The sequence below is a fragment of the Amblyomma americanum genome, chromosome 9 (genome assembly GCF_052857255.1).
Source record: "Amblyomma americanum isolate KBUSLIRL-KWMA chromosome 9, ASM5285725v1, whole genome shotgun sequence".
In the NCBI taxonomy this organism is placed as follows: domain Eukaryota; kingdom Metazoa; phylum Arthropoda; class Arachnida; order Ixodida; family Ixodidae; genus Amblyomma; species Amblyomma americanum.
In genome coordinates, this window is record NC_135505.1 from 59,951,755 (window position 1) to 59,974,058 (window position 22,304).

Consider the following 22,304-nt stretch of genomic DNA (forward strand, 5'->3'; position numbering starts at 1 on the left):
CCGGTCGGAAACCTGTCGCAAGCCATTTGCGGCTATACCGACGCTGTGTGCAGTCGCCGAGCGGCGGGAATCGCAGCATGCGAAACGGGTCTCAAAACGAAGCGTCTAGGTTGAAAGGCGTACAGGCTGCCTGCGTCCACGAAGGCGTGAAGTGCACATGCGAGCTACCGTGTCATACATGAAGGAGTGTTTTTCTGTGTGTGTGTTTAGCATTCTGAAGTGCATTTTAGACACTCCGGAAAGGAAGCATATATTCGACAAATTCTACATTCATCCAGTGTACACCAGGAGAAAAAATTTGCGAGTTGTGAAGCGGGGACAAAAATATTTCTGCGCATTCAGGCAAACTAATTGATAAGAAATAATGGAAGAAAGATGTGTCCTGTATGCTTCATCCGCAGGAATTAATACGAACTGACTGCGCAGCGAAGCAACTCCGTAATTTTTGTGCGAAAGCACTACTTCAAGAGGTCTAACCGGCTCAGCGAGTTTGTGTGAAGCTTGGCATTGAAGATGGCCTTTGCAAAACATAGCAGATCAACAACGGATGCAGCAATAAAATAAATATTAACGCGAGTGGATTTCGAATCCGCAGCGGCCTGTCGCTGGCCAGTGCACGAGGGCACTATGCGGTGCCGAAGACGATCACGCCTCGTGTTAAACTGCAACATACTCTCGCGCTGTGCACTGCATACCGTCGTCTTCATCAAATTACATCTGCGGTGCGAACAGATCAGATCAGTTAAGCCTCGATCAGAGCTTAACCTGTGTCCAATATCGTCGCCAGACATGCTCACTGCCCAGCAAAGCAAAACCATGAGTCAAGCAGGCTAAACGCATGGTTTCGCACGTCTGCTCGGTTTAGCTACGTTGAAACGCACCACTATTTTTCCCTCACAGGTACATCGTGCTAAATGTTTTCTTCGATGCCATGCGTTTCGGTCACTCACCGCATCACTTTTACTTCGACTGATAGCTCGGTCAGAGAACGTGTGGGCTTCTAACACTGAGCTTAGCGTAGAATTCGTGTGGACTATACCGCATATGTCACTTACAGATGCTGAAGTGAAGTGAAGTGAAGTGTAGTCGTGCATTTCACAAGTTTCAGACACTCATACTCTGACATGAAAATCAGTACTGTTCTGTAGTAGCGTGTCTTGCGTTCGAAGTGCATGCAGTTTAGATGCAGTTCAGGGAATAGTAATATAATAATAATAATTGGTTTGTGGGGAAAGGAAATGGCGCAGTATCTGTCTCATATATCGGCGGACACTTGAATCGCGCCGTAAGGGAAGAGATAAAAGAGGCAGTGCAAGAAGAAAGGAAGAAAGAGATGCCATTGTGGTGGGCTCCGGAATAATTTCGACCACCTGGGGATCTTTAACGTGCACTGACATCGCACAGCACACGGGCGCCTTAGCGTTTCGCCTCCATAAAAACGCAGCCGCCGCGGTCGGGTTCGAACCCGGGAACTCCGGATCAGTAGCCGAGCGCCATAACCACTGAGCCACCGCGGCGGGGTGTTTAGTGAAGTATAATCGTACATTTCAAAAGTTTTTCGACGCTCATACTCTGACATGAATATCAGTACTGTTCTGTTGTAGCGTGTCTTGCCTTCGACCTGCATGGAGTTTAGATGCAGTTTAGTGAAGTGTAATCGTATATTCCAACAGTTCTTGACGCTCATACTCTGACATGAAAATGAGTACTGTTCTGTAGTAGCGTGTCTTGCGTTCGATATGCATGCAGTTTAGACTGGACGCTGGTGGCTTGAAGCGGTGCAGGCGCAAAGAAATAGCGTTTACACTGGAAGCAAACAAACAATATTAAATACGAAAGCGTAGTTTGGCGCGCTACATCTTTCAGTTTCGCTGTTAACAGCTTCGACAGTAGCAATAGCAATGCTGGTATGTACCCGGTATGAAATGGTAGGGATGTCGGTAAACAGTCTTCGTTCGTTGTTAGGTGCACAAATGACGTTCAGTTAAAGCAGGACACGCATCTGGAACAAGGCAGCAATTTATACTCAATTGCAGAACTGCAGACTCATCCGTGAACAGAGTGATGTTGGATGGCACGGAGGATGGGCCTGCTTCGGGGTAGATCATTGGGCAGGTGGTGCTCAGCGAAGGGCAACGGATGCATGAGTAATGAAAACAGGTTTGGTAAGAGCATCGACATCAAATGCAGAGCTTGTGTGATTTACTAGATTTACTACAAGGTTCTTTTTTGCCATAAAGGTAAAGAACTAAAATTGGCGCACGGTTACGAGGATCGACAGACCTAGTCGTGAAACACATTGCAGAGATGACACAGCTTGTGAGCGTTCACATGCGAATGAAGTTTCAATGCAGGACAAAAATTTCTTGCACGTGATAGCGACGAATGCAGAGTTTGGCGCGAATAGTAATGGAGACGGCGCTTTGATTTAGCAAGATACAAGCGCGCAGACAAAAACTAAAACTCTTGCTGAGACGAATCGAGTGACACATCCAGCAAACTACAGCCCGAGCAACGTACCCACTTATCGACGAAATACATGCGTCTCACAGATTTCTCTCCCCGTCCGGTGACTGCACAGTTCTCGGGCGTTTCAAAAACTAGACGGCGCCACGTACAGAGCCAGCCCCAATCTCATCTCCAGGGCCGATCTCTACGAGGCCGATTTTCTTCGTCAGACCGCATTCACCACTGCACAGCCTAGCATCTTTACTCTGCCGGAGGATCCAGTGGGCTGCGAATTCACGACCTGTGAATCCAGGGCAGTTGAACCTTGCTGGGACGGTTCATAATAAAGGCCCATCTGCATTCGCATCGTCATTACTTTTAAAAACAAATTAACACCGCTTTTCATGACTGTCTTTGGCCGCATGTTTTTCTCAACCTTTCTGTCCTGTTAAATGGGTACAGGTATTGTAACTCATATGTCAAAAAGAAAATAACGCCGACCAAAAAGAGAGTTGTTAAAAGATGTTAATGACGTTTCGGCTTCCGTACGGAAGCCTTGGTCACTCCGTACGGCAGCCGAAACAACATTAACATCTCTTAAGAACAACATTTCTGGTCGGTGTTATTCCTTTCTTTTTGACATATGAATCTACTAACCGAACCAACGAGATTTCGTCAAGCCTTATATTTCATTTTGTAGCTCACACTCACAAAACTTCTCTTTGTGTGACTGGCCGTGGCAAGGCCTGTGATCAATCACTGAGGCAAACAAGAAGGAAGCCCAATCAAGATGGCCGGCGGGAGAAACAAATCAGATGCCGCACTAACAGAAGAGCAGATTATAAACTGCCCCACAAGCTCGTGGTTTTTGACAGAGAAAAGCTGCCGTGGGGAAGTACGTTAGCACTGGCAAGGCGTCACCTGTTTGCTTCCGCTTGCGAATGTAGAATCCTAGTGGGGCACGCATCACTTTATCAATCCGTAATTTTGGTGTCATAATGTTGCGTATCGTTCATAAAGAAGTGACGCCTCATGCTTCCGCGTGACATCGTTAAAGGAGGTGCAGATGCGAAACGGACGAGACGGACGCTCTGAACAAAACTGCCACGCGCTGTGCTTCCCACCTACAGAAGCAGTGCGCTGGCGCCGTCAATCCAACCTCCTTAACACAGCAGGCCAGCATCGACGGTGACCGCTAATGCAGAATACTGCGTTGCTTACTGCCAACTCTCCAGTGTTTCTCTCCTCTAAAGCGCTGGCTTGGAACTGAAATGTAACATATAAATGGAATTTGCTGAGATATTGGGTGGAGTATTTGCCTTTTGCGATGGGAATGTGCCCAAAATCTCTATCGTTTGCAGCGATGTGGGAACAAGAAAACGCAAGCTCCCGCAACCACAACAGCGTCATACCTCACCCGGAATAACGCGGGACCAGCACTGTTCGGTTCATGTTTTCTTCGTTTGTCACTTCACACACCACAAGAGATGGCGCTGCTGTACCAGTTGCTTTCTTGTTCGGTATTGCTGCTTTTGTTGCAGACTTCTGTTGATCCTAACTAAAACGGTCAGGTAGCCCACCCAAACGTAACAGCGAGCAAACCCCGGCACCAATAGTCTATTATGAGAAAACAATTGCACTGAAAACAAATAGTTATGCCCTGAGAAGGATGGCAGGTAGGGCTCTAAACGATGGAGCAGTCTGTAGTTTGCCTGGACCGAAAGTGGTCTAACACTAGGCATGGAACCGTTCGATCTCAACTCGTCTCCGGAACAACGACTTTCCGCTGCTGCTAAAGCGGGAGTATCCGCAGGCGACTTTTTATGGCCCCGAAGAGAGAGCGCCGCAAGGCTCCGCCCGCCGATTCTGCGGCAGGCAGCGCCCTCTGTTTTCCCGCGAGGTAAGTGTCTCGTTCGAGCAAACGCGGGGCCCACGGCGGGCCCCATTCACGTCGGCTTATGCTTTCCGCTCTTGCAGATGGCAAATTTCCCCCGCCGCCCCTGGGTGTCGCAGCCTACGATTATGATGATGATGACGACGATGGTGCTGCTGGTGGGGGCAGCCGCTGTGGCCGCCGAGTCCTCGGAGAGCGAAACCGCCGTTCCGCGCCGGTGCGGTAGCGCGCTCCTTGAGTTCATGGAGTTTCTGTGCGCCGGCACCATCTATGACCCCTACGAGTCCAGCGTGCCCAAAAGAGCTATGCTAGGTAGGTCAAAACATCGAAACTTAAACTGAGCGCAATCACTGGTGACGTGCTTCGTATAAGATATATCTTTAGCATAGCACGTACCGCTTGCACTTACCGCGTACCGCGTGCAGCCACTGCGCATGCGCAGATTGGCCTAAGGATGTTAGATGACACCACGTTTCCGTTAACATACATCTTGTTAGCCAGCCGCGTCGGAACCAATCAGCGCATGCGTAGTGCGGGGCGCAGTAGGCAGTGAGCGGTAGCGGTGCGTGCTGGGCTAAATGATCGATTGTTCCGGCCGGTTCGCGGTAAGCTAGGCTAGCCAAAATGCTCAGAGAGAAAGTGCAACTGAAACAGCGTGTACGTACTCCTGCTCTTCCATAGACACATAGAGGCTACATCGACATACTACGCTTAAAGAAACGCGGACACATCATTTTTATATAAACATGAGTCAATTCACAGATGCCGCCACTTCTGTGACAACAGCAAAGGCGCATAGCTGGCTCCCTGGGTCAGTGGAGACCTCAGTAGCGTTTTGAGCTACGTAGCGGTACTGACAGAGGTATGTGCGTCGCATTCGTTGCCGTTGACAACTTTGTGGCAGCAACGCAGGACTGGAGCAATTGGACGTAGGCGTTCATTGGGTTCAGTAGTGTCGGCAGCGTCGTAGACCAATGATTTTAACGAAATAAAAGGCGCATAACTGGTTTCCTGCCTCAGTGGCCACCTCATTCGTGCTTTGAGCTACGTAGCGGTAGTGACAGAGGGAAGTGTGTTGCATGCGTTAGCGTTGACAACGTCGTGGTTGCAAAGAAACGTGGCACGGGAGCAACAGGCCGCCGGTGCTCATCGGGTTCATTGGCGTTGACAATGGTGCAGACCGTTGGTCTTAAGGAAAGGAAAGGCGCATAACTGGCTCCCTGGGTCAGTGGACACCTCAAACGCGCGGTCAGGTACGTGGTGGCAGTATCCACATGAAAAAAAGAGAGCTTAACCCGCCGCGGTGGCTCAGTGGTTAGGGCGCTCGATTACTGATCCGGAGTTCCCGGGTTCGAACCCGACCGCGGCGGCTGCGTTTTTATGGAGGAAAAACGCTAAGGCGCCCGTGTGCTGTGCGATGTCAGTGCACGTTAAAGATCCCCAGGTGGTCGAAATTATTCCGGAGCCCTCCACTACGGCACCTCTTTCTTCCTTTCTTCTTTCACTCCCTCCCTTATTCCTTCCCTTACGGCGCGGTTCAGGTCTCCAACGATATATGAGACAGATACAGCGCCATTTCCTTTCCCCAAAAACCAAATATTATTATTAAACTGTCAGCCATTTTTCAACGACTTTTAAAACTTCTGTAGTAACAAAATGCTGACACGAACCGCCCGCCTGTCTCAATGGCGCAGGCCAGCGCTTCTTCCCGCTCGTGGCGCCAGCCTCGGAGCGCTCTGGCGGAGACAAGTCAGCGGCGGCTGGGCTGGGCTTCGTGCGGCCCGAGACGGCCAACCAGCTGCTGGGAAAGCGCAACTCTCATCAGAGCGGCATCGTGTTCGAGTGTTGCTACAAGGGTTGCACCATCGCTGAGGCACAGAACTACTGCCCTTCGTAGGAAGCAGAATGGCTGCGGGGAAGTGGCGGCCGCGTGTATACCGTGGACTCGCAAGGCGAAATAGCTCCATGCTTTGAAAATATACGAAACGGAATGAGGAACGCCGGTGAAGAGCTTTGTGCGCGCGAAGGGCGGCATAAAAAGAAGCCTCTAAGCGGGGCTCACACTCTCTTGGCATGTGGCCTCTTGACAAATTTGTGTTGACTGCGTCCACGCCACTAGCGACCCTAGTGAAACGTTGAATCCCTATAACGGTTCCCATATGGCCCATGTCTTCCACATGACCGATATGGAAAATCCGTGCCCATACGAAGTATTTGCGGGCTATACAGATGACGCATTCGGCAGTGTAATACCAACTCCGTATGACATTATGCACATCAAATGAGAATTAAGCAAAATGGTGCGGAAATGATATGGTAACTATTAAGGAAGGCTTACAGGAAACGCATAGATTTTCTTATACATAACGACTCAAATTCGTGTATTTCATTTTGCGCCGCTTATATGAAACCTTTCAGTGGGAAAACACAATTGTTAAACACGTGGAATTGTGTGAAGGCTGCGCAGGTGCGCGTTTGCGTTTCATTTAGAAATTTTGAGGCGTTGTCGGCATCTACTGTTGGAGTCGGCTGCTCTTCTCTTTAATATAATGGCTGAGCATTAAAAATAGATATAGGTACAAGGAAGCGTACCACAACGTCGAAAGGAAAGGTACGGCTCCAATCAGTCCTTTCGAGATATCAAGTATTGGCTTTCCATCTGAACGTCGCAAAAAAAGCTGGAATTTCTGACAAACGGAGATATGCTAACTATATCTAGTTGCGAGGGTAATACGCATACGAAAAGTAACCAGTAACCTTACTTTGCAGTACACCCTTACTCAAAGTCCGGCACATAGCGCGCTCCGCTGATGCGGGATTTCGGGTCAAATTTAAGAGGCCTTTATGCAGCTCGTGTGTGCGGCGTGCAGTGTAAGCGGCCTTATTTTTTAACGGTGCAGTTGCTGCGCGGCCGAGAGTCTAAGCGGCCACGTAAGTAAGTGCGACATTCTAATGTGGTGGAAAAGGTGAAATTTTGCCGCCCTACTAAAGCCGTGAGCTCACTCAGCGTCTGCACGTTTATGTGGCCCACAGTTTTTAAGAAAGAAAAGAGGAACTTGCGTTCCTGGGCTCCCGCGGCGGGGTATCTCATTAACATACACAATGCAGAGGTACACTTATAAATGCACAATATCAACGACATTGAACACATCAATCAACACAATTGTGAGAATCGCACCCGGGGCCACACGGTTATAAGCGAGCGCACATACTACTAAACCACAAACCGATGTAGGGGTTGCCGACATTATTGGTTTTAAATATGCACTCTAGGGCCGAATAATGACAAGAATGTGGGAAATGCAAAGGTATTTAGCACCTTTCATGCGCTATAGCACAAATGTGATCCCATGACGCCAATGACGCTGTATACCGCGCGTCAGGCTGCATCCATCGGATGATTTGATTGTATAAACGTGGTAGTTGACGCGGATGGCTTGCTTTTCGACAGGCTGGTGTGCAATTTCACTGCCTATTTCACTGGTGCATGCGGAAGCATAAATTAAAACTCGAATCATACCGAATGCACGCCTTTCTCGCGTGAGTTGCCACAAAAACGCGGATCACAATTTTTTTTCTTTTGGCGCAATTGCTGCCGCCGCGTTCTGCTTCAGTAGTGAGCGACTCTGTCCACATCTTTTATTTAGCAATTAGCACGCTGGTATAGTCGATATAACCATAGTGTGCTAATTTGCATAAAACAGGTGATGCAAACGATACAGCAATGAAAGAAACTGCAATATTAATAGCATATGTGTCGTGTGGCGTCGTTGGGAGCGGACGTTTTTCTTTCAGATATAATTTGCAGACAGTGCGCGTTTTGGAACGAAAATTTTTATTGACGCCTGCCTTCAAAAGGTGGCTGCACCAACGTTGGGACTACTGTTTTGTAATCTTTATTCTCTCTTTATGCTCTCGTTAAACCAGCATCATGTCTTCGATGGATCAGGGTCCGTCGCAGAACTACAACTCTAAACTCGCAAAAGCGATGCAGAGTAAGCGGAATAAGAAACGTCTTCCTCTCTTGGACAGTTTTCTTATGTGATCAGTTCGTCATCCAAGATAACCCGGTAGCGGCGGCGTTATACTACTGAGCAAGAATCATACGTGTCTGGTCCTAGCGCCTTGCAGAAATTTATACTGAGGAACAAGAAAAAAATGTTTACATTCTCAGGTTTTGCTATGTGGAAAAAAAACAAGAGTCGTCAAAAGCAGGTCGGAGTGCTCTACTATATGCGAATTCGATTAAAATTTAGATCAAACATGGAAGACCCATGATGAAAGCTCACATCCATCCCGGAGGGACTGAAATCCATGAAAGGCTCACAAGTGGCCTGGAAAAAGGCGTTCATTTTCGCCTTAACCTCAGATCGACCATACTTAGAATGCCAAACGCATTTAACAGCAACAGCCTAAAAATCGTTTCAGCATCCTTGAGAGATAACCCGCCGCGGTGGCTCAGTGGTTAGGGCAGTCGACTACTGATCCGGAGTTCCCGGGTTCGAACCCGACCGCGGTGGCTGCGTTTTTATGGAGGGAAAACGCTAAGGCGCCCGTGTGCTGTGCGATGTCAGTGCACGTTAAAGATCCCCAGGTGGTCGAAATTATTTCGGAGCCCTCCACTACGGCACCTCTTTCTTCCTTTCTTCTTTCACTTCCTTCCTTATCCCTTCCCTTACGGCGCGGTTCAGGTGTCCAACGATATACGAGACAGATATTGCGTCATTTCTTTTCCCCAAAAAACCAATTATTAATTATTATTATCCTTGAGACAGCCTTTCAAGCTCAACATGCTACTGTAATGTGCAGGTACGTTGGCTGCACAAAGTAATTCATACATATCCAACCTGCAGCCCGCCATAATTAGAAAAAATCATCGATATGCAGCACGGCATGCATATTCTTTTCTGCGCCTGTTATGATTCGCTGCATATCCTGACTGGTAATGTTCCCTATTTCATTATACCTGAAGCTCAATTCCACACATTTTATTCAATGTCATTACCGCCTTGGGAAGCAGTGCCATTCAGCCATACGAGGATATTGTCCACTGTTTACTGAATGAAACAGAGGACTCATTCAGGCACGTAAAGCTTGGTTAGCAATATAAATACGCCGTCACCAGCAGTTCGTAAAGAAAACCCATCATTGTCTAAACACTTACCTATTGTGAAACTACTGGCATACTACTCGACATTATCGTGGGTGCATTCATATTAAAAATAGTTTAATGCTGCATCTAGACTACGATCTCTGTAGTAAGAATGCATACCCCACCTCAGACAACTATCCATAGAGTCTAAACACAGCGTTACTGCAGTCGCAGATGTACGCTAATGGAAGTGCAGTGTGATAAATGGAGGCATTGCAGGTTTCAAAGAATATATATATATATATATATATATATATATATATATATATATATATATATATATATATATATATATATATATATATATATATATATATATATATATATATATATATACGTGTATAGCATCTCCGGAAACTTTCTCCATGATGAACTATATATATAATGAGTTCATCATGGAGACAGTTTCCGGAGATGCCACAGTTTATTTAAGGGGATCCTTTGAACAAAGGTAGGTATGGACAGGATTTTACAAGCTTTTAATACGTGCAAAGCACATAACCTGAAAGGTTATAAACAAATATCAATCGGGCTATTCAATAAAGCAGGTCAACTGCCGACAGGGCGATGGTGAACAGATTAAATTAACAAACAGGGAGAAAAATGGAAACAAATTCTGGAAAAATATCGCAGAAGCTTGCTGAAGCACAACAGCACACTTTAGTAAACTATTCTATCTGGTATCTGCACTTCATAAAGCATAAGATGATCAAAACATCATATGTAACACAATAAAACTAAGCCCCATAAAGGTATATTGCACATAAACTGCGTTGTTATCTCAGGCAGCATGAACGTGAAGAAATAAGTATTGGAGGCATGTTGTCTTCCTATACAAACATGCGCCATATAGCTGAAAGGTTACTAGCACATTTCTGAGAACCACATAAACGCACCCAAACATAACATTACTGTCAAATATGGCAATATATTTTGCTATAATTGAAAACTCCAGCACCTTGTTTCCCTGTGTCCAGCACAGACTTGAGTGTGCCTCTTATGTTTACATTTTCATTTAGTGAAAACCCTTGCATCTAAGGGAATAAAAACCAGCAGTTTGTGTGTATGTATTAGATGTCTACTGGATGTTAGCCGGTCGCTACTCCTCCGAACTGCATCAGGAAATGAATCAGTTGTTCTGTCAAGATACTGCCCACCAGAAATATTCGCCTTTGAAGCTGCTGCTTCTGCAATTTGACAAGTCAGAATACTAATCAGCACAATTATTTCTGCATGCAGCAGGGTCTCGTCATGACAACAACACAGACATAAACTGGTATCTATTAGACTTTAATTTTAGCGACACTTTTACACCGGATCTATGTGCTGAAAAAAATACATTGGATTAAAGAAAATTGCCGCGTGGTTCACCCCTTTTCAGAGCTAATACGCAATGTCAGGTTTAGAACATTCTGCCCCCCATTCCCGAGAAATCCTCCACTCCAAAGCTTCCAAACCTTACCTGGACCATGTGAACACAAATGGCACATACTTAAAGCACCCACCGCTCGTCCCCAAGGTTTCACAGGGCTCAAGCACACATGATAAAATATTTCACGTTCAAAACATTTATCAGTGTTCTCCAGGTAAACGCCAGAGTTCTCGCCGGACAACGCCTCTGCTAGCACAACGCCGGGAAGCTTAAGACTTTCATAAAATATAATAAAGAAATCACGATGAGGTATGGACCGAGAGATGGCTAAAATATTTTATCTCTTTTACAGGCCATCAGACTTAGTATGCAAAAAAATTCTCCTTACTCGCTTTACCAGAATGCACCACATGCATACATTTGTGCACGTTGATAACCTCTCCTTATCAGTGACATATTAAAACAGGTATGATCATGCACTGAAAGCGCCTGAAATTTATTTTGTATGTAATTAGAGTCGTGGCTTGATAAAACACATGGTTTCATTAAAACCTGATGCCCATGCACCAAGATCGCATACTAGAACTGCACGGGCAAGCCTTCAACGTACCTAATAGCTCAGCAATGCACGAAGACCTTGCTGTAAGTCCAACAGTGAGAGGAAAGAATGATGACAGAAGGCGAGAAACCTGGCGCGTTGCAATAAAATTGCAAAAACAACATGCACCTTCTTTAGCCCGATAATGAAAACGCAATAACATGTTCCACTACGTCCTTCTTGCTTGCAGAGCACTCTCCCGTTGTTGCAAAGACAGCTGGCTGTCCCAGCAGATTACGATACTTGAGTGCGACTATCCGTGAAATTGAAGCGCTATATCGTTGCAATTTTACTGGCGTCTGTGACTCCAAGACGCAGTATTTCTATGTACGCGCTTTGGCTCCGGCAAGCATACAACTACGTGCTTGAAAATCAAATCGAACACACGAAAAAGAAACAGAAAAAAAACACTCACCAGCTGGTCTGTGCTGCAGAGGGCTCTTCACAATACGCGCACTTCTGTCTGCCGACACGACAACGGTTCGACAGCGTCGCCAGGTCTCACTTTCTCTTGAAATCCTACCTGCCACACACCATCCTTTTGATGTCAAAAGATGAACACAACGAAGAGGCAGCAATAATCACCAACGCCGCGTTAATATTGGCAGTTGTGACAAATTCTTCGGCCCGCCAAATTAGTTTTCATGCAACCAGCCGCTGCGTAGCAATGAGCACGCAAATTATATTCTCACTGTGCCCTTGAAAGAGGGCAACAGAGCAAAGCCCGGGCAGGGGTTGGCTCGGTGACCGGCCACTTCCCCGCAAAATGAAGAAAAAAAGCCTCCGAGTATGTTGCGCGGAATACAAAAGAGTAAAAGCGCGTCAGCGCTGATTACAGGACGAGCGTCAGGCAGCGCTGCGTTGGGACGCTTACTTTCTCGATCGTGGCCGCTTCTAAGCAGGATTCCAAGCAGCCCGCCGGCGTGTGCTTCTTATATCCATGATGTTTACCCGGACATTGGTAAGAGTGTACCCATAAACAATGAGTTTGAAAACACAGATCCAAGAGCGGTTTATTCTCACAGAGTACACATAGAAGTACCCAGAGCACGTTTATTTTATGCATTCCGGACTATATCCCCATCATCGTCAGCCTGACTACGCCCACTGCAGGGAAAAGGCATCTTCTATATCTCTCCAATTAACCCTGTCTTTTGCCTGCTGCGCCCATCCTATGCCTGCAAACTGCTTAATCTTATCCGCCCACCTAACCTTCTGCCGCCCCGTGCGACGCTTGCCTTCTCTAGGAATCCACTTCGTACCCTTAAGGACCAGCTGTTATCATACCTTCGCATTACAGGCCCTGCCCAAGCCCGTTTCTTCCTCTTGATTTCGACTAGGATGTCATTAACCCGTGTTCGTTCCCTCACCCACTCTGCCCGCTTCTGGTCTCTTAACGTTACACCAATCATTTTCCTTTCCATGACTATCTGCGTTGTCCTTAACTTAAGGTGAACCCTTTTCGTTAGCCTGCATGTTTCTGCCCCGTAGGTACAGCTGTTGTATACAGCTGTTGTATACTTTCCTCTTGAGGGCAAAGGGCACTACATGGAAGCACGTAAGCACGGAGGGCATAATATCCCTCTAAAATATCTGACACCGGCAGGAAGTCTACCCAAGCTCGTATTGCGCGCTGTTGCAAAGCAGTTGTCGAAGGCCAGAGGTTTTTGTCTGTGACAGTGAGTGTATATCTAATGCGAATAGAGTGCAAATGACTCTTTGCCTATACGCTCCTTGTGAGAGTAAAAAACTAAGTGCTCAGTTTTTCGGACTCTCCGCAGGAGCACGATGCACCGCCAGCTTCATTCAGAGTCGCATGGTCTTGAGTGAGTGAGAGGTTCTCTCCAAGCAATTAAAAGGGAAACAGTACACGGAGCTTATGAAGCAATCGAAACGTCGATCAAGGAATTACTCAGTATCACTGCTCATTACACAGTTACGGATGAAGTGTAAGCAGATTTTTCGGAAAGGTATAATGCCTCTCTTTGCAGGGCGTGACAGCGTTCTCGTAGATGGTAATGAATAATTATTCCCTTAAGAGGAAGGTAGTCCATCTTTGGGGACTCCGTTTATTACAGTGAACAAATTTTCCTTCAGTGGAGAAGGCATGAGCATATAAAAAACTAGCCACCCGGTTGGCACTGCGTAACGCCATATTAAGCGACATCTATTTGCGACGGTGAGTGCACAGTTCGCCTCGCCATGTAGTGGCGGCATCGGTTTGCTGTGGCACAAACGCTGCAAACATTAGTTTCGGCCACTTCGCAGACTGAGGAGAAGGGGAAGTACAACCAGGGAGATCTTTATTTTTTCGGTGTCCTCAATAGCAACCCTGGCTACCCCAGCCCCCAAGAGTGGTTATGGCCCACTGGCTTCCCTTTGTGTCGAGGTGCTGATAAGAGGTCGATTATCCCTTGGTTTATTTTGCACAGATTTCTCGACGCCCTATGCAGGATGGGTGAGTTTCGAAGCTCGCAACAAGCGAGGGATGGTTGGGAGGGGCCGGGAAGGGGTCTGTTTATCTGCGGACGACCTAAACCGTCAAACCAGAGTGCGACATGAAGACAGCTAATGATAAATAACTAGACGGATTGGCCCTCAGCGTCCCTTTCAGTAACCCGACGTTTAGCAGCAGCGGGTGCAGCACAATCTACGGGTCAAGCTCAGTCCGCGGCGCCACCAATCGCAGAGCAAGCATGGCGTCCTCTTCCTGCAACATGGTTCCCGTGGCGGTGAGCGCCCTGCTGCTGCTGTGCGCCGCCACGCTGGCCTCTTCGTCATCGCTTGAGAAGCGGGACCGTTTATGCGGCAATCGCCTGGTTGAGACCCTGGAGTTCCTGTGCGGTCGTGAGATCTTCGACCCCATGCAGAAAAGGCACCTCAACCGTCCTGCACCGCCCATCCGTGAGTATACTGTACCGGCGATGCCAAGTGGCGTTGTTTAAGGTCCTAGTTTCAACGAGCAAAAACATTTGGCCCGCTTTCCCATTTGGTACGATGAGCGATCATCTCTAGCTGCTGCGCGAAAGGGTTAACAGAATGACGATGTCATGCATGATGGCCACTGCCACTAAACTCATTTCCACACAGTAGTCTATCAATGATTGACCAAATTCGTGGCTGCGAGGAAGTATACACGGCAGCATTTTTCGGGTCGGCGCCCCAGTTTCGCAATCGATTGGGAAACTTGGCCTTCGCCTGAGAGTGGATACAAATGTATAGTAGCCGTGCGCTCGGGCGGGATACATTTAACGCGGGTGTTAAAAGCGAGAGGTTGCCCGGGAAAGAAAACATGGGCCTCACAAGCCCCGCCGGCAGCTATGTTTGAAACAGCCATCGCTTAACTACAGCGCCAGGAGTGGTTCGAGGACTCTTTGCGATCCATGAATGCAACGTAGAGAACGACCAATTCTGCATATATGGGCATGCACGTACTCAGCGCTTACTCAGGAGGTTAACGCTCATGTGGCGGTGAAGAAAACAACACTGTGTCTGCGAAGTAATACGCGAAGTGCACCCCACAGGCTGAACGCTATCGTGTCATACCCTTAAGGAAGGTATTTAATGCCAACTAATGTTTTTTGCATACGAGCACAGTTTTTCATCTTTCGGTTTAGGAAAGGGACATGAATACGAGATGACGGTGACCATGGCGACGGCGTCGCGAAGCTGGGGGAATCACGCTAACACACCTAGCTCTGTGAAATATTAACAGGACGTTTATCCTTGTGGAAATACGAATGTAAGCACCTGGAGTGATGCGAAATGCTGATTCTAATGAAATTGTTTAGCAACTCGGGGCAGGAGTATGCTCTATCTGCTGCACTTGTCGCCTCACTCGCATTAGCGCCAAGAATGCGCTCTAGTAAATGCCTTGCCAAGAAGAATAGGGGTTTAGGGGTCGAGATATTGGGACATGAGGGCAATACCGACGACGGGTTTCGGATATTGGCTACCGTGTCATGCACATCTATCAGTGTAAAATACAAGACGCCCTTTGTCGGGCTTTTTCTGAGACAATTGTGGGCGAAATTATGGCGCTACAGCGTTGATGGTAGAAGGAACCCACTGGCTTCAGCACGGTAATTCGGTTCATGAAGACAAGTACAGAGCAGCAGAGCGCGAAAAGAGCGAACCATATATTAACTGACGCCAACGGTGCAGATATTTCTGATAAAAACCCGGCAACCCTAAAGCAGACGTATGAAAGGAAGCCGATGTTAGGAACCTTGATAGAGTAGAGGAAGAAGAAAAGGCGTCGGGTTCAGCGAGAAGGTGTACCGGTCTTTTACCTTGCACTAGAGGAAGGGATGGGGTAGCTATAATTTCAGTTAAGAATGGAGATTGTCTGGCAAAGCCATAACTCATCGCGCAGGCACGGCGTTCTTCAATAGGCTCTGGAAGGGGCCCTAAGAAAGTTGCGGCATGCCTCGACTTTTAAAGCACACCGCTTCACGAATGTTGCCCAGCAACAATTTCTTTAATGTGCTTTGTAGAATCTAGGTTATATATAGTCAAAATTTCAATTTGAGCGTGTTCACGGCTTTCCCTCTCCTTTCCTAACTTTTTGTTCGCTAGAAGGTCGGCGCTCCTCCGCCAGACCCACCTCCGGGAGCAGAGCTTCCTGACTGCCCGGTGCTACGCGGCTTATTGGCCGAGCCATGGTAGCTGCTTGTCATTTGAAAGACTCTTACCAATAGCCACCTCTCAACTTGTATATGTAGGTGCGAGCGGTGGAGGAAGGTGCGAGCATGAAAAACTTGCTCGGAAGTGTTCGCCAACTTTCGCGCCTGATTGTGGGTTTTCTGCTACGGCAGTAGTGGATTATTTGGCTGAAGTGTTCATTGCAGCACAACACAGTGATTGATTGAATTGTTGTGCTCTCCTCGGAAAGTGCTTAAGAGCTCCTTTAAGAAACGGAATAAGGCACGAGAGACTGTAAGAGCGGAGGACGAGGGTTGTTGCAGCCACTGTCCGCGATTCATCTCCTTCAGCGGGTGGAGATGAAGATGGGGTAGATAAAAGATACGGTGGACTGAAGCAGGGCAGAATGGTGGGCCTGTTAGTATGGCATGTTAAAGAAGAAAATACTAGCCAAAAAAAGACGAACACGCCACGTGTCAACCAGTGTCGCTACGCAAGCCAAACGCCTGTCTGATGCAGGTTTCCCTGCAGAAATGTTGAGAGTGGTCGCTGAATCCGTATCAAAAGAGATGAACGGCGAGGTCAAGAAGGGAAATAATGATGCCATTGAGAAAAGTAAAAAATTTCAAGTCATGCCTTATTTGCACAAAGTGGCGCACAATGTTAAGAAAGTCGCCGAGCGCCAAAGGGTCAATTTGATTTTTTCGGCCCCCGTTAAGCTTTCAAGACTTTGTGCACGAATTATGCCTGGCGGAAACAAGAAGCGTTGCACGACCAAACATAGAACCATGTACGCAAAGTGCCGGACTGAGGTGATTTATAAGATTCCACTGACCTGTGACCTGTGACGGGTGACTGTGTGAACGACAGGATGCGCCAGCACAAAAGAAAAGTAGGCGCTGGTGAAGATGGCAGTCTTACTTGGCACTGTAGTAGATGTCCTGGCAAGTTTTCCCCGCGTTTCTCTGAAGTCACCATTCTGGGCTATGGGAAAACACGGAAGGCCGGCGAAATCTTTGAGGTCTTTCAAATAGCAAAACATGGTGATGCTTGCGTCAGCTCACCATCGATAGCGCTGACGATAAAAGAACTTGATTATTTGAATAAGTATGCTTGAGCGTCTGTCCTGCCTTGGCGCATGCGTTGAGATTACTCGGCGGTCTGTACTCAATAAAGAATTCAGTTGTTCGTCCAGCCGTTGTCCTGTGTTGTTCTCTCCTGGTGTGTTCGTCTTTTTTGGCTGGTATTTTCTTCTTTAACAGTGGACTGAGACGCGGACCAGGTCTGGCGGAGGGCTAGGGTCTGACTGGAAGCCGTCCTGGCAGCGTTCAGTGGAATTCTGGTGCGCCCAGGTGGCGGAGAGCCCAAAGGCCAGGCTAATGTCATTACTCACGCATTTTTCGTAGTGGCCCCCTGGGTGTCCCTCCTGGACGGCGGCAGTCCCAAACTCGGCTTCCTGGACGCCAAGACGGCACTGCAGCTACTTCGGCCATCTGCCCGCTTTGGTCGCCAGACGCGCGGCATCGTCGAGGAATGCTGCCACAAGAGCTGCACCCCTTCCGAGCTCTACTCCTACTGCGCCCGGGACACGTCCGGTGGTGATGAGTGAAGGGTGCATAAACAGAGAGCCCTCCGTCCAAGGCCTCCCGAATCTCACTGCGTTTTGCGTGTGGCGCCGTGCCGCATAGCACACGTGCGATGCTATCGTGCACCGCACGTCGCCGCTAATGCGACAATCACCAATGAAAAGCGTCGCAACGAGAGCTAGGACGCGTCAACCTTTTCTGAGAAACGCAGCCATTTGCGTTCCGATGAGCATCGGAATTTGTACTTCTTCAGCGCAAGTTGACATCCTACATGATATTGCCTTCCAAACTATTATTTCGGAGTGCTGATTGTAAATTAGGCCTCAACACCACGTGATGTTTTCTTGTATCTCTCTCTTATTGTGGGTTTTCCCTTTGTATAAATTCAATATTAAAAACTGTCAAGTTGCCCTCAAAGACCACTGGCTGTTTTGTCTTCAAAAAAAAAGTATCGGTAGCCTACGGCTGCCTTCCAAGGGTTGGGTTAAGGTTAGCAAAGCGACCAGTCTCTTTATTGCATGTAGCGAATGCTATCATACGCACTGAACAATTTCAGCGATTACTTTTATTATCATAATGATTCTCCCTATTGAAGTGCCGTAGGCTATGTGAGAGGGAATAGATATAATGTAAATTTTTCTGTCTAAAACTGAAGGCCCTAGACTAAGAGGTCTGAAATGTATAGATGTGGCATTGACACAGGCACTATGAAAAAAAGAAATCAAACCGTTCCAAATAAGGGCCGGCACGAAGCAGACAGACAATGATCCTAACTAGACACGGAAAAAAGAAAAGCGCATGTGCTATTAAAAAAAAATGAGTTGGCTTCCGATAGAAATGTGCGAAGCATAGAACACATTGCAACTAAGTGAAACAAAAATAATGATTGCTCAAAAGAAATGTGTTCTATAAAGAAACACTGTAAGGCTTTATAAAACGGCTTCACGAGAACTTGGCAATAGAAATCGAATTCCGGTTCCGCCACTGTGAGAAAGCATGCTTGGTTCTTCCTCTAAGTATTTTGATAAATTTTGGTGAGTCTGCGTTGGATGCGTTACAAAACTTTCAGTTGTTGAATATGTGATTACTGGCGTAGGTTTTTTTGTAAAGAGATAATGAAATAATGGCAAAGCAGAGCGAGTACCTACTCCGCTGTTGCACTGTTTAATAGGTGCTGTTTATGAACATGCCTAATATCCTTTCTCAGAAACACAAGTTCGTCTTCTAGAATGCCATCTCTTCAGTTCCCGTTTTGGCACTGTTCAAAATAGCAAAGAATGTGTCCGGCGTTATTTTTTGCAACACTCGGATTGACATAACTTCACAAAAGCCAGAGGACCAGAAGTATTCTTTGTCTTCAGGAAAGTTTGACACAATTGATATTGTTCTGCAACGAGGGCTTTTCTTAGCATCCCACAATCTTTAGGCAACCCAATGACATCACGGGTAGTATCTTTTGTGAGCCCACTTTTGACTGAGAATAAGCCAGCAACACCCTACGTACTGATCTGCATATGCTACTCTCACACGTCTGGACCTATTGTCATGCTAAGGGTGTTTCTATGGAACCTGGGTAGCCAGCATACCTTGCAGGAGTTTTTCTTGACTTACGGACATCACGCAACTTGAATTACCCTCGACCTGCTGTGCACCGGCCATGCGCTCAGGCTCCACGACTGAGCTCAAGCCAGTATTCCCGAGCCCCATTTTGCACCGGCCTGCAACGCAAAGAATTTCTTAAACCTTTGAGTACTTAGGTAGAACTTGCAGTATGTGACTATATGGATCTTATTCACCACAGTATGGTCATCCAGATAAAATTTCAGCAACTGAAGCGAAAACATTCTCACCATAGTACAAGACTCAGTACTGGACTTGAAGGCCATTTCTTTCTTGTCTACGCGTCACAAGGTAGCGCATACTTACGGACAGTCATTGCCACTCACCTTACTATGCCCTCAAAGGGTGCAGTCTCTCCTTATATAGCCGCTGTATAGCATAAGTCATTGCCACAACCACTGCCTCTTCAGACCTTAGGAATGTTCAAGAGGCACAAAAGCCCCCACAAGGTTCAATGAGCAAAACAAGGCCACTTCTAACATATTATGAAGACACCTGTGGAAAGAGGACTGTCTCTATAAGGACAATTACGCACGTCAGGAGAGCAAGGGGGGGGGGGGGGGGGGGGAGTCGGCTTCATTGTGTGCAGGGATGTACGTAGTGTTGGTACACCTCAGCAAAGCAAATACGCCCCGTGCACAGGAGCACCGGCAAGCAAACACATCGCGATACAATCCCCATCCACCAACAAACACCTTCACGCTGGCAACATCCTGGATCAGGGAGATTCAATTTTCTCGTTCCTTTGAAGCAACGAGCACGATCTACTCCTTAGTGGAGAGTGCAACGAAGTCTGCAGGTTCCAAGCACCAGCTGACCTACTGAACTGTTCCAACAGAAGGAGAGCTGTAGAAGAGAATAGAGTTTGATACAGCTGTTTGAGCGACGTCACTAGAGTGGTGGATAGTGGAAAGCGATCAGAAATCTGCGTTCGCACTGTAGCCCCTCGTTAACTTAAGCCAGTAGCTGTGACGACAAACTGAACTAGATGAAACTAGAATCTCTGATCGAAGCGTATGAACAAAACAGAAAGGAGGAAACCCCTACCCCACGTGTTTTAGATATGCTGGAAAAAATCGTACTCGAATATAACAACTTCGAATTTAACAATGAACGCTATTTGCAAATTAATGGCACAGCCATGGGTACAAGGATGGCACCCACCTACGCCAATATCTTCATGCATAGTATTGAATCCAAATTTCTGAAAGATTGCCCCATTAAGCCCACCCTATACAAACGCTACTTGGATGGCATCTTTTTAATATGGACTGACAGAGAGCAAGAACTCATACGTTTTATTGAAAACGTCAACCTCGTCCACCCCAACATATCTTTCACTTAAACGTACTCCAACACCACAATTAACTTTCTAGATGTTGAGATTTCGGTAAACAAAGGCTCACTTACCACCGGTGTATATAGAAAACCGACAGATCGCCAACAATACCTACACTTCCAAAGCTGCCATCCTCGTCCCTCTAAAACAAGCATCCCATACTCTCAGGCACATCGATTTAAAAGCATATGTTCCCAAGACGAGGACTTCGTAAAAAATTTCAAACGCATGCGAGAAGTCCTCATTAAGCAACGATACCCCCCCCCCCCCCCCCCGCCATTGTCGACGATGCCATTGAAAAGGCATCTAAACTCAACCGAGAGCAAATACTGGAGGGATGTCGCTACAACGAGGAAACAGACCACCGGGCAAATCTCTTACTTACCTTCACCAGTAACCCGCCTAACGTAAACAAAATCCTCAGAAAACATTTCAACATCCTCGAACAAAGCGAGCGCCTCACCAAAATTTTTACTGCTCCCCCTCACGTGGTCTACAGACGACCAAAAAACATTAAAAATATTCTAGTACACTCAAAAACAAATAACCAGCCGCTTTTGGGGTGCCGGCCCTGTGGAAAAAGTAGATGCCAGGTCTGCAAACACATACAAACATCAAGCTGTGCAGTAAGCACAGCTTCAGGCTTCAAATGGGAAATTAATGGCAACTTTGATTGTGATTCCTGCAACGTAATATACCTCCTAGAATGCAGTGTGTGCAGTATGCAGTACATTGGACAGACCGTCACCCCTCTACGAATTCGCTTTAATAACCACCGCGCGCATATCTTATCCCTACCCAGCCTTCCCTTGTCAAAAGACATTAATGAGCGAAACCACCCATTTGATGCAATTAAGTTAACAGTCCTACAGGGTGGGTTCCACAACACCCAGGAAAGAGAACAACGCGAGTCGTACTTCATTTACAAATTTGAAACAATTCCTCACGGCATTAATGAAAGTCCAGGTGTATTGTCCTCCATCCGCCCCTTGCAGGGCCGTTGCTGACATTACGAGAGCCAGCTTGACATACTTCGGTCGTTTCTTGCCAGCGACATCTTTTTCAAGCTCACACAAATTTCTTCATTCCCTACCCCATCCCGCCCCTATCTTCCCAGTTCGATTACCTTGCCGACGGGGTGCAATTGAAGAACCCTTGCCTAAGTGCTCACTCCATTCACATTTACCTCCCACACCACACTTACCCGAACTCGGATGTTTTTCCACTTTTTTTTCTTTTGTGGGTGTTTTCAGGCACAGTGCACATGTGTGTAGTTAAGCTCACGGCGCCACTGATTCTACCTTGACTCGGGCTGCCGAAATGGTTCCAGATGACGGAAGTCTCCTGTCCTGTCTGCATTTTATTCTGTTTATTTGTTTACTTTTTCTGGCCAGGTCACGCGAGTGCAAGCATCTCCAATTTATATATGTTGGACAATTCCGCCACCGCCTGTTTCTGTACACCTTACTCGCTTAAATGCTCCCGCCATTGTCATTTAGCCGCCACATGACACTGGCATGAGCTCGGATGTTTTACTGTTGTGTGTCTGGGTGTTTTCATGCACAGTGCACGTGTGTCTAGTTAAGCTCACGGCGCCGCTGATTCGGCCTTGGCTCTGGCTGCCGAAGTGGTTCCAGATGACGGAAGCTCC

General features: G+C 47.1%; 1 protein-coding gene across 5 annotated transcripts in view; it reads left to right on the plus strand.

Moving 5' to 3' along the window:
• Nucleotides 1-18,160, plus strand: part of LOC144104421 (insulin-like) — a 42,870-nt gene extending 24,710 nt beyond the window's left edge. For 3 of the 5 annotated variants that reach the window (XM_077637407.1, XM_077637408.1, XM_077637406.1), the window contains 2 exons: nucleotides 14,154-14,368; nucleotides 17,515-18,160. In XM_077637407.1, coding sequence (XP_077493533.1) covers nucleotides 14,161-14,368; nucleotides 17,515-17,717 — 411 coding nt within the window. In that variant the 5' untranslated portion in view covers nucleotides 14,154-14,160 and the 3' untranslated portion in view covers nucleotides 17,718-18,160. Of the gene's footprint in view, nucleotides 1-4,425; nucleotides 4,655-6,036; nucleotides 8,238-14,153; nucleotides 14,369-17,514 lie in introns of those variants that run through there. The other 2 variants (XM_077637404.1, XM_077637405.1) reach the window with 2 other exon arrangements.
• The last annotated feature ends 4,144 nt before the right edge of the window (nucleotides 18,161-22,304 follow it).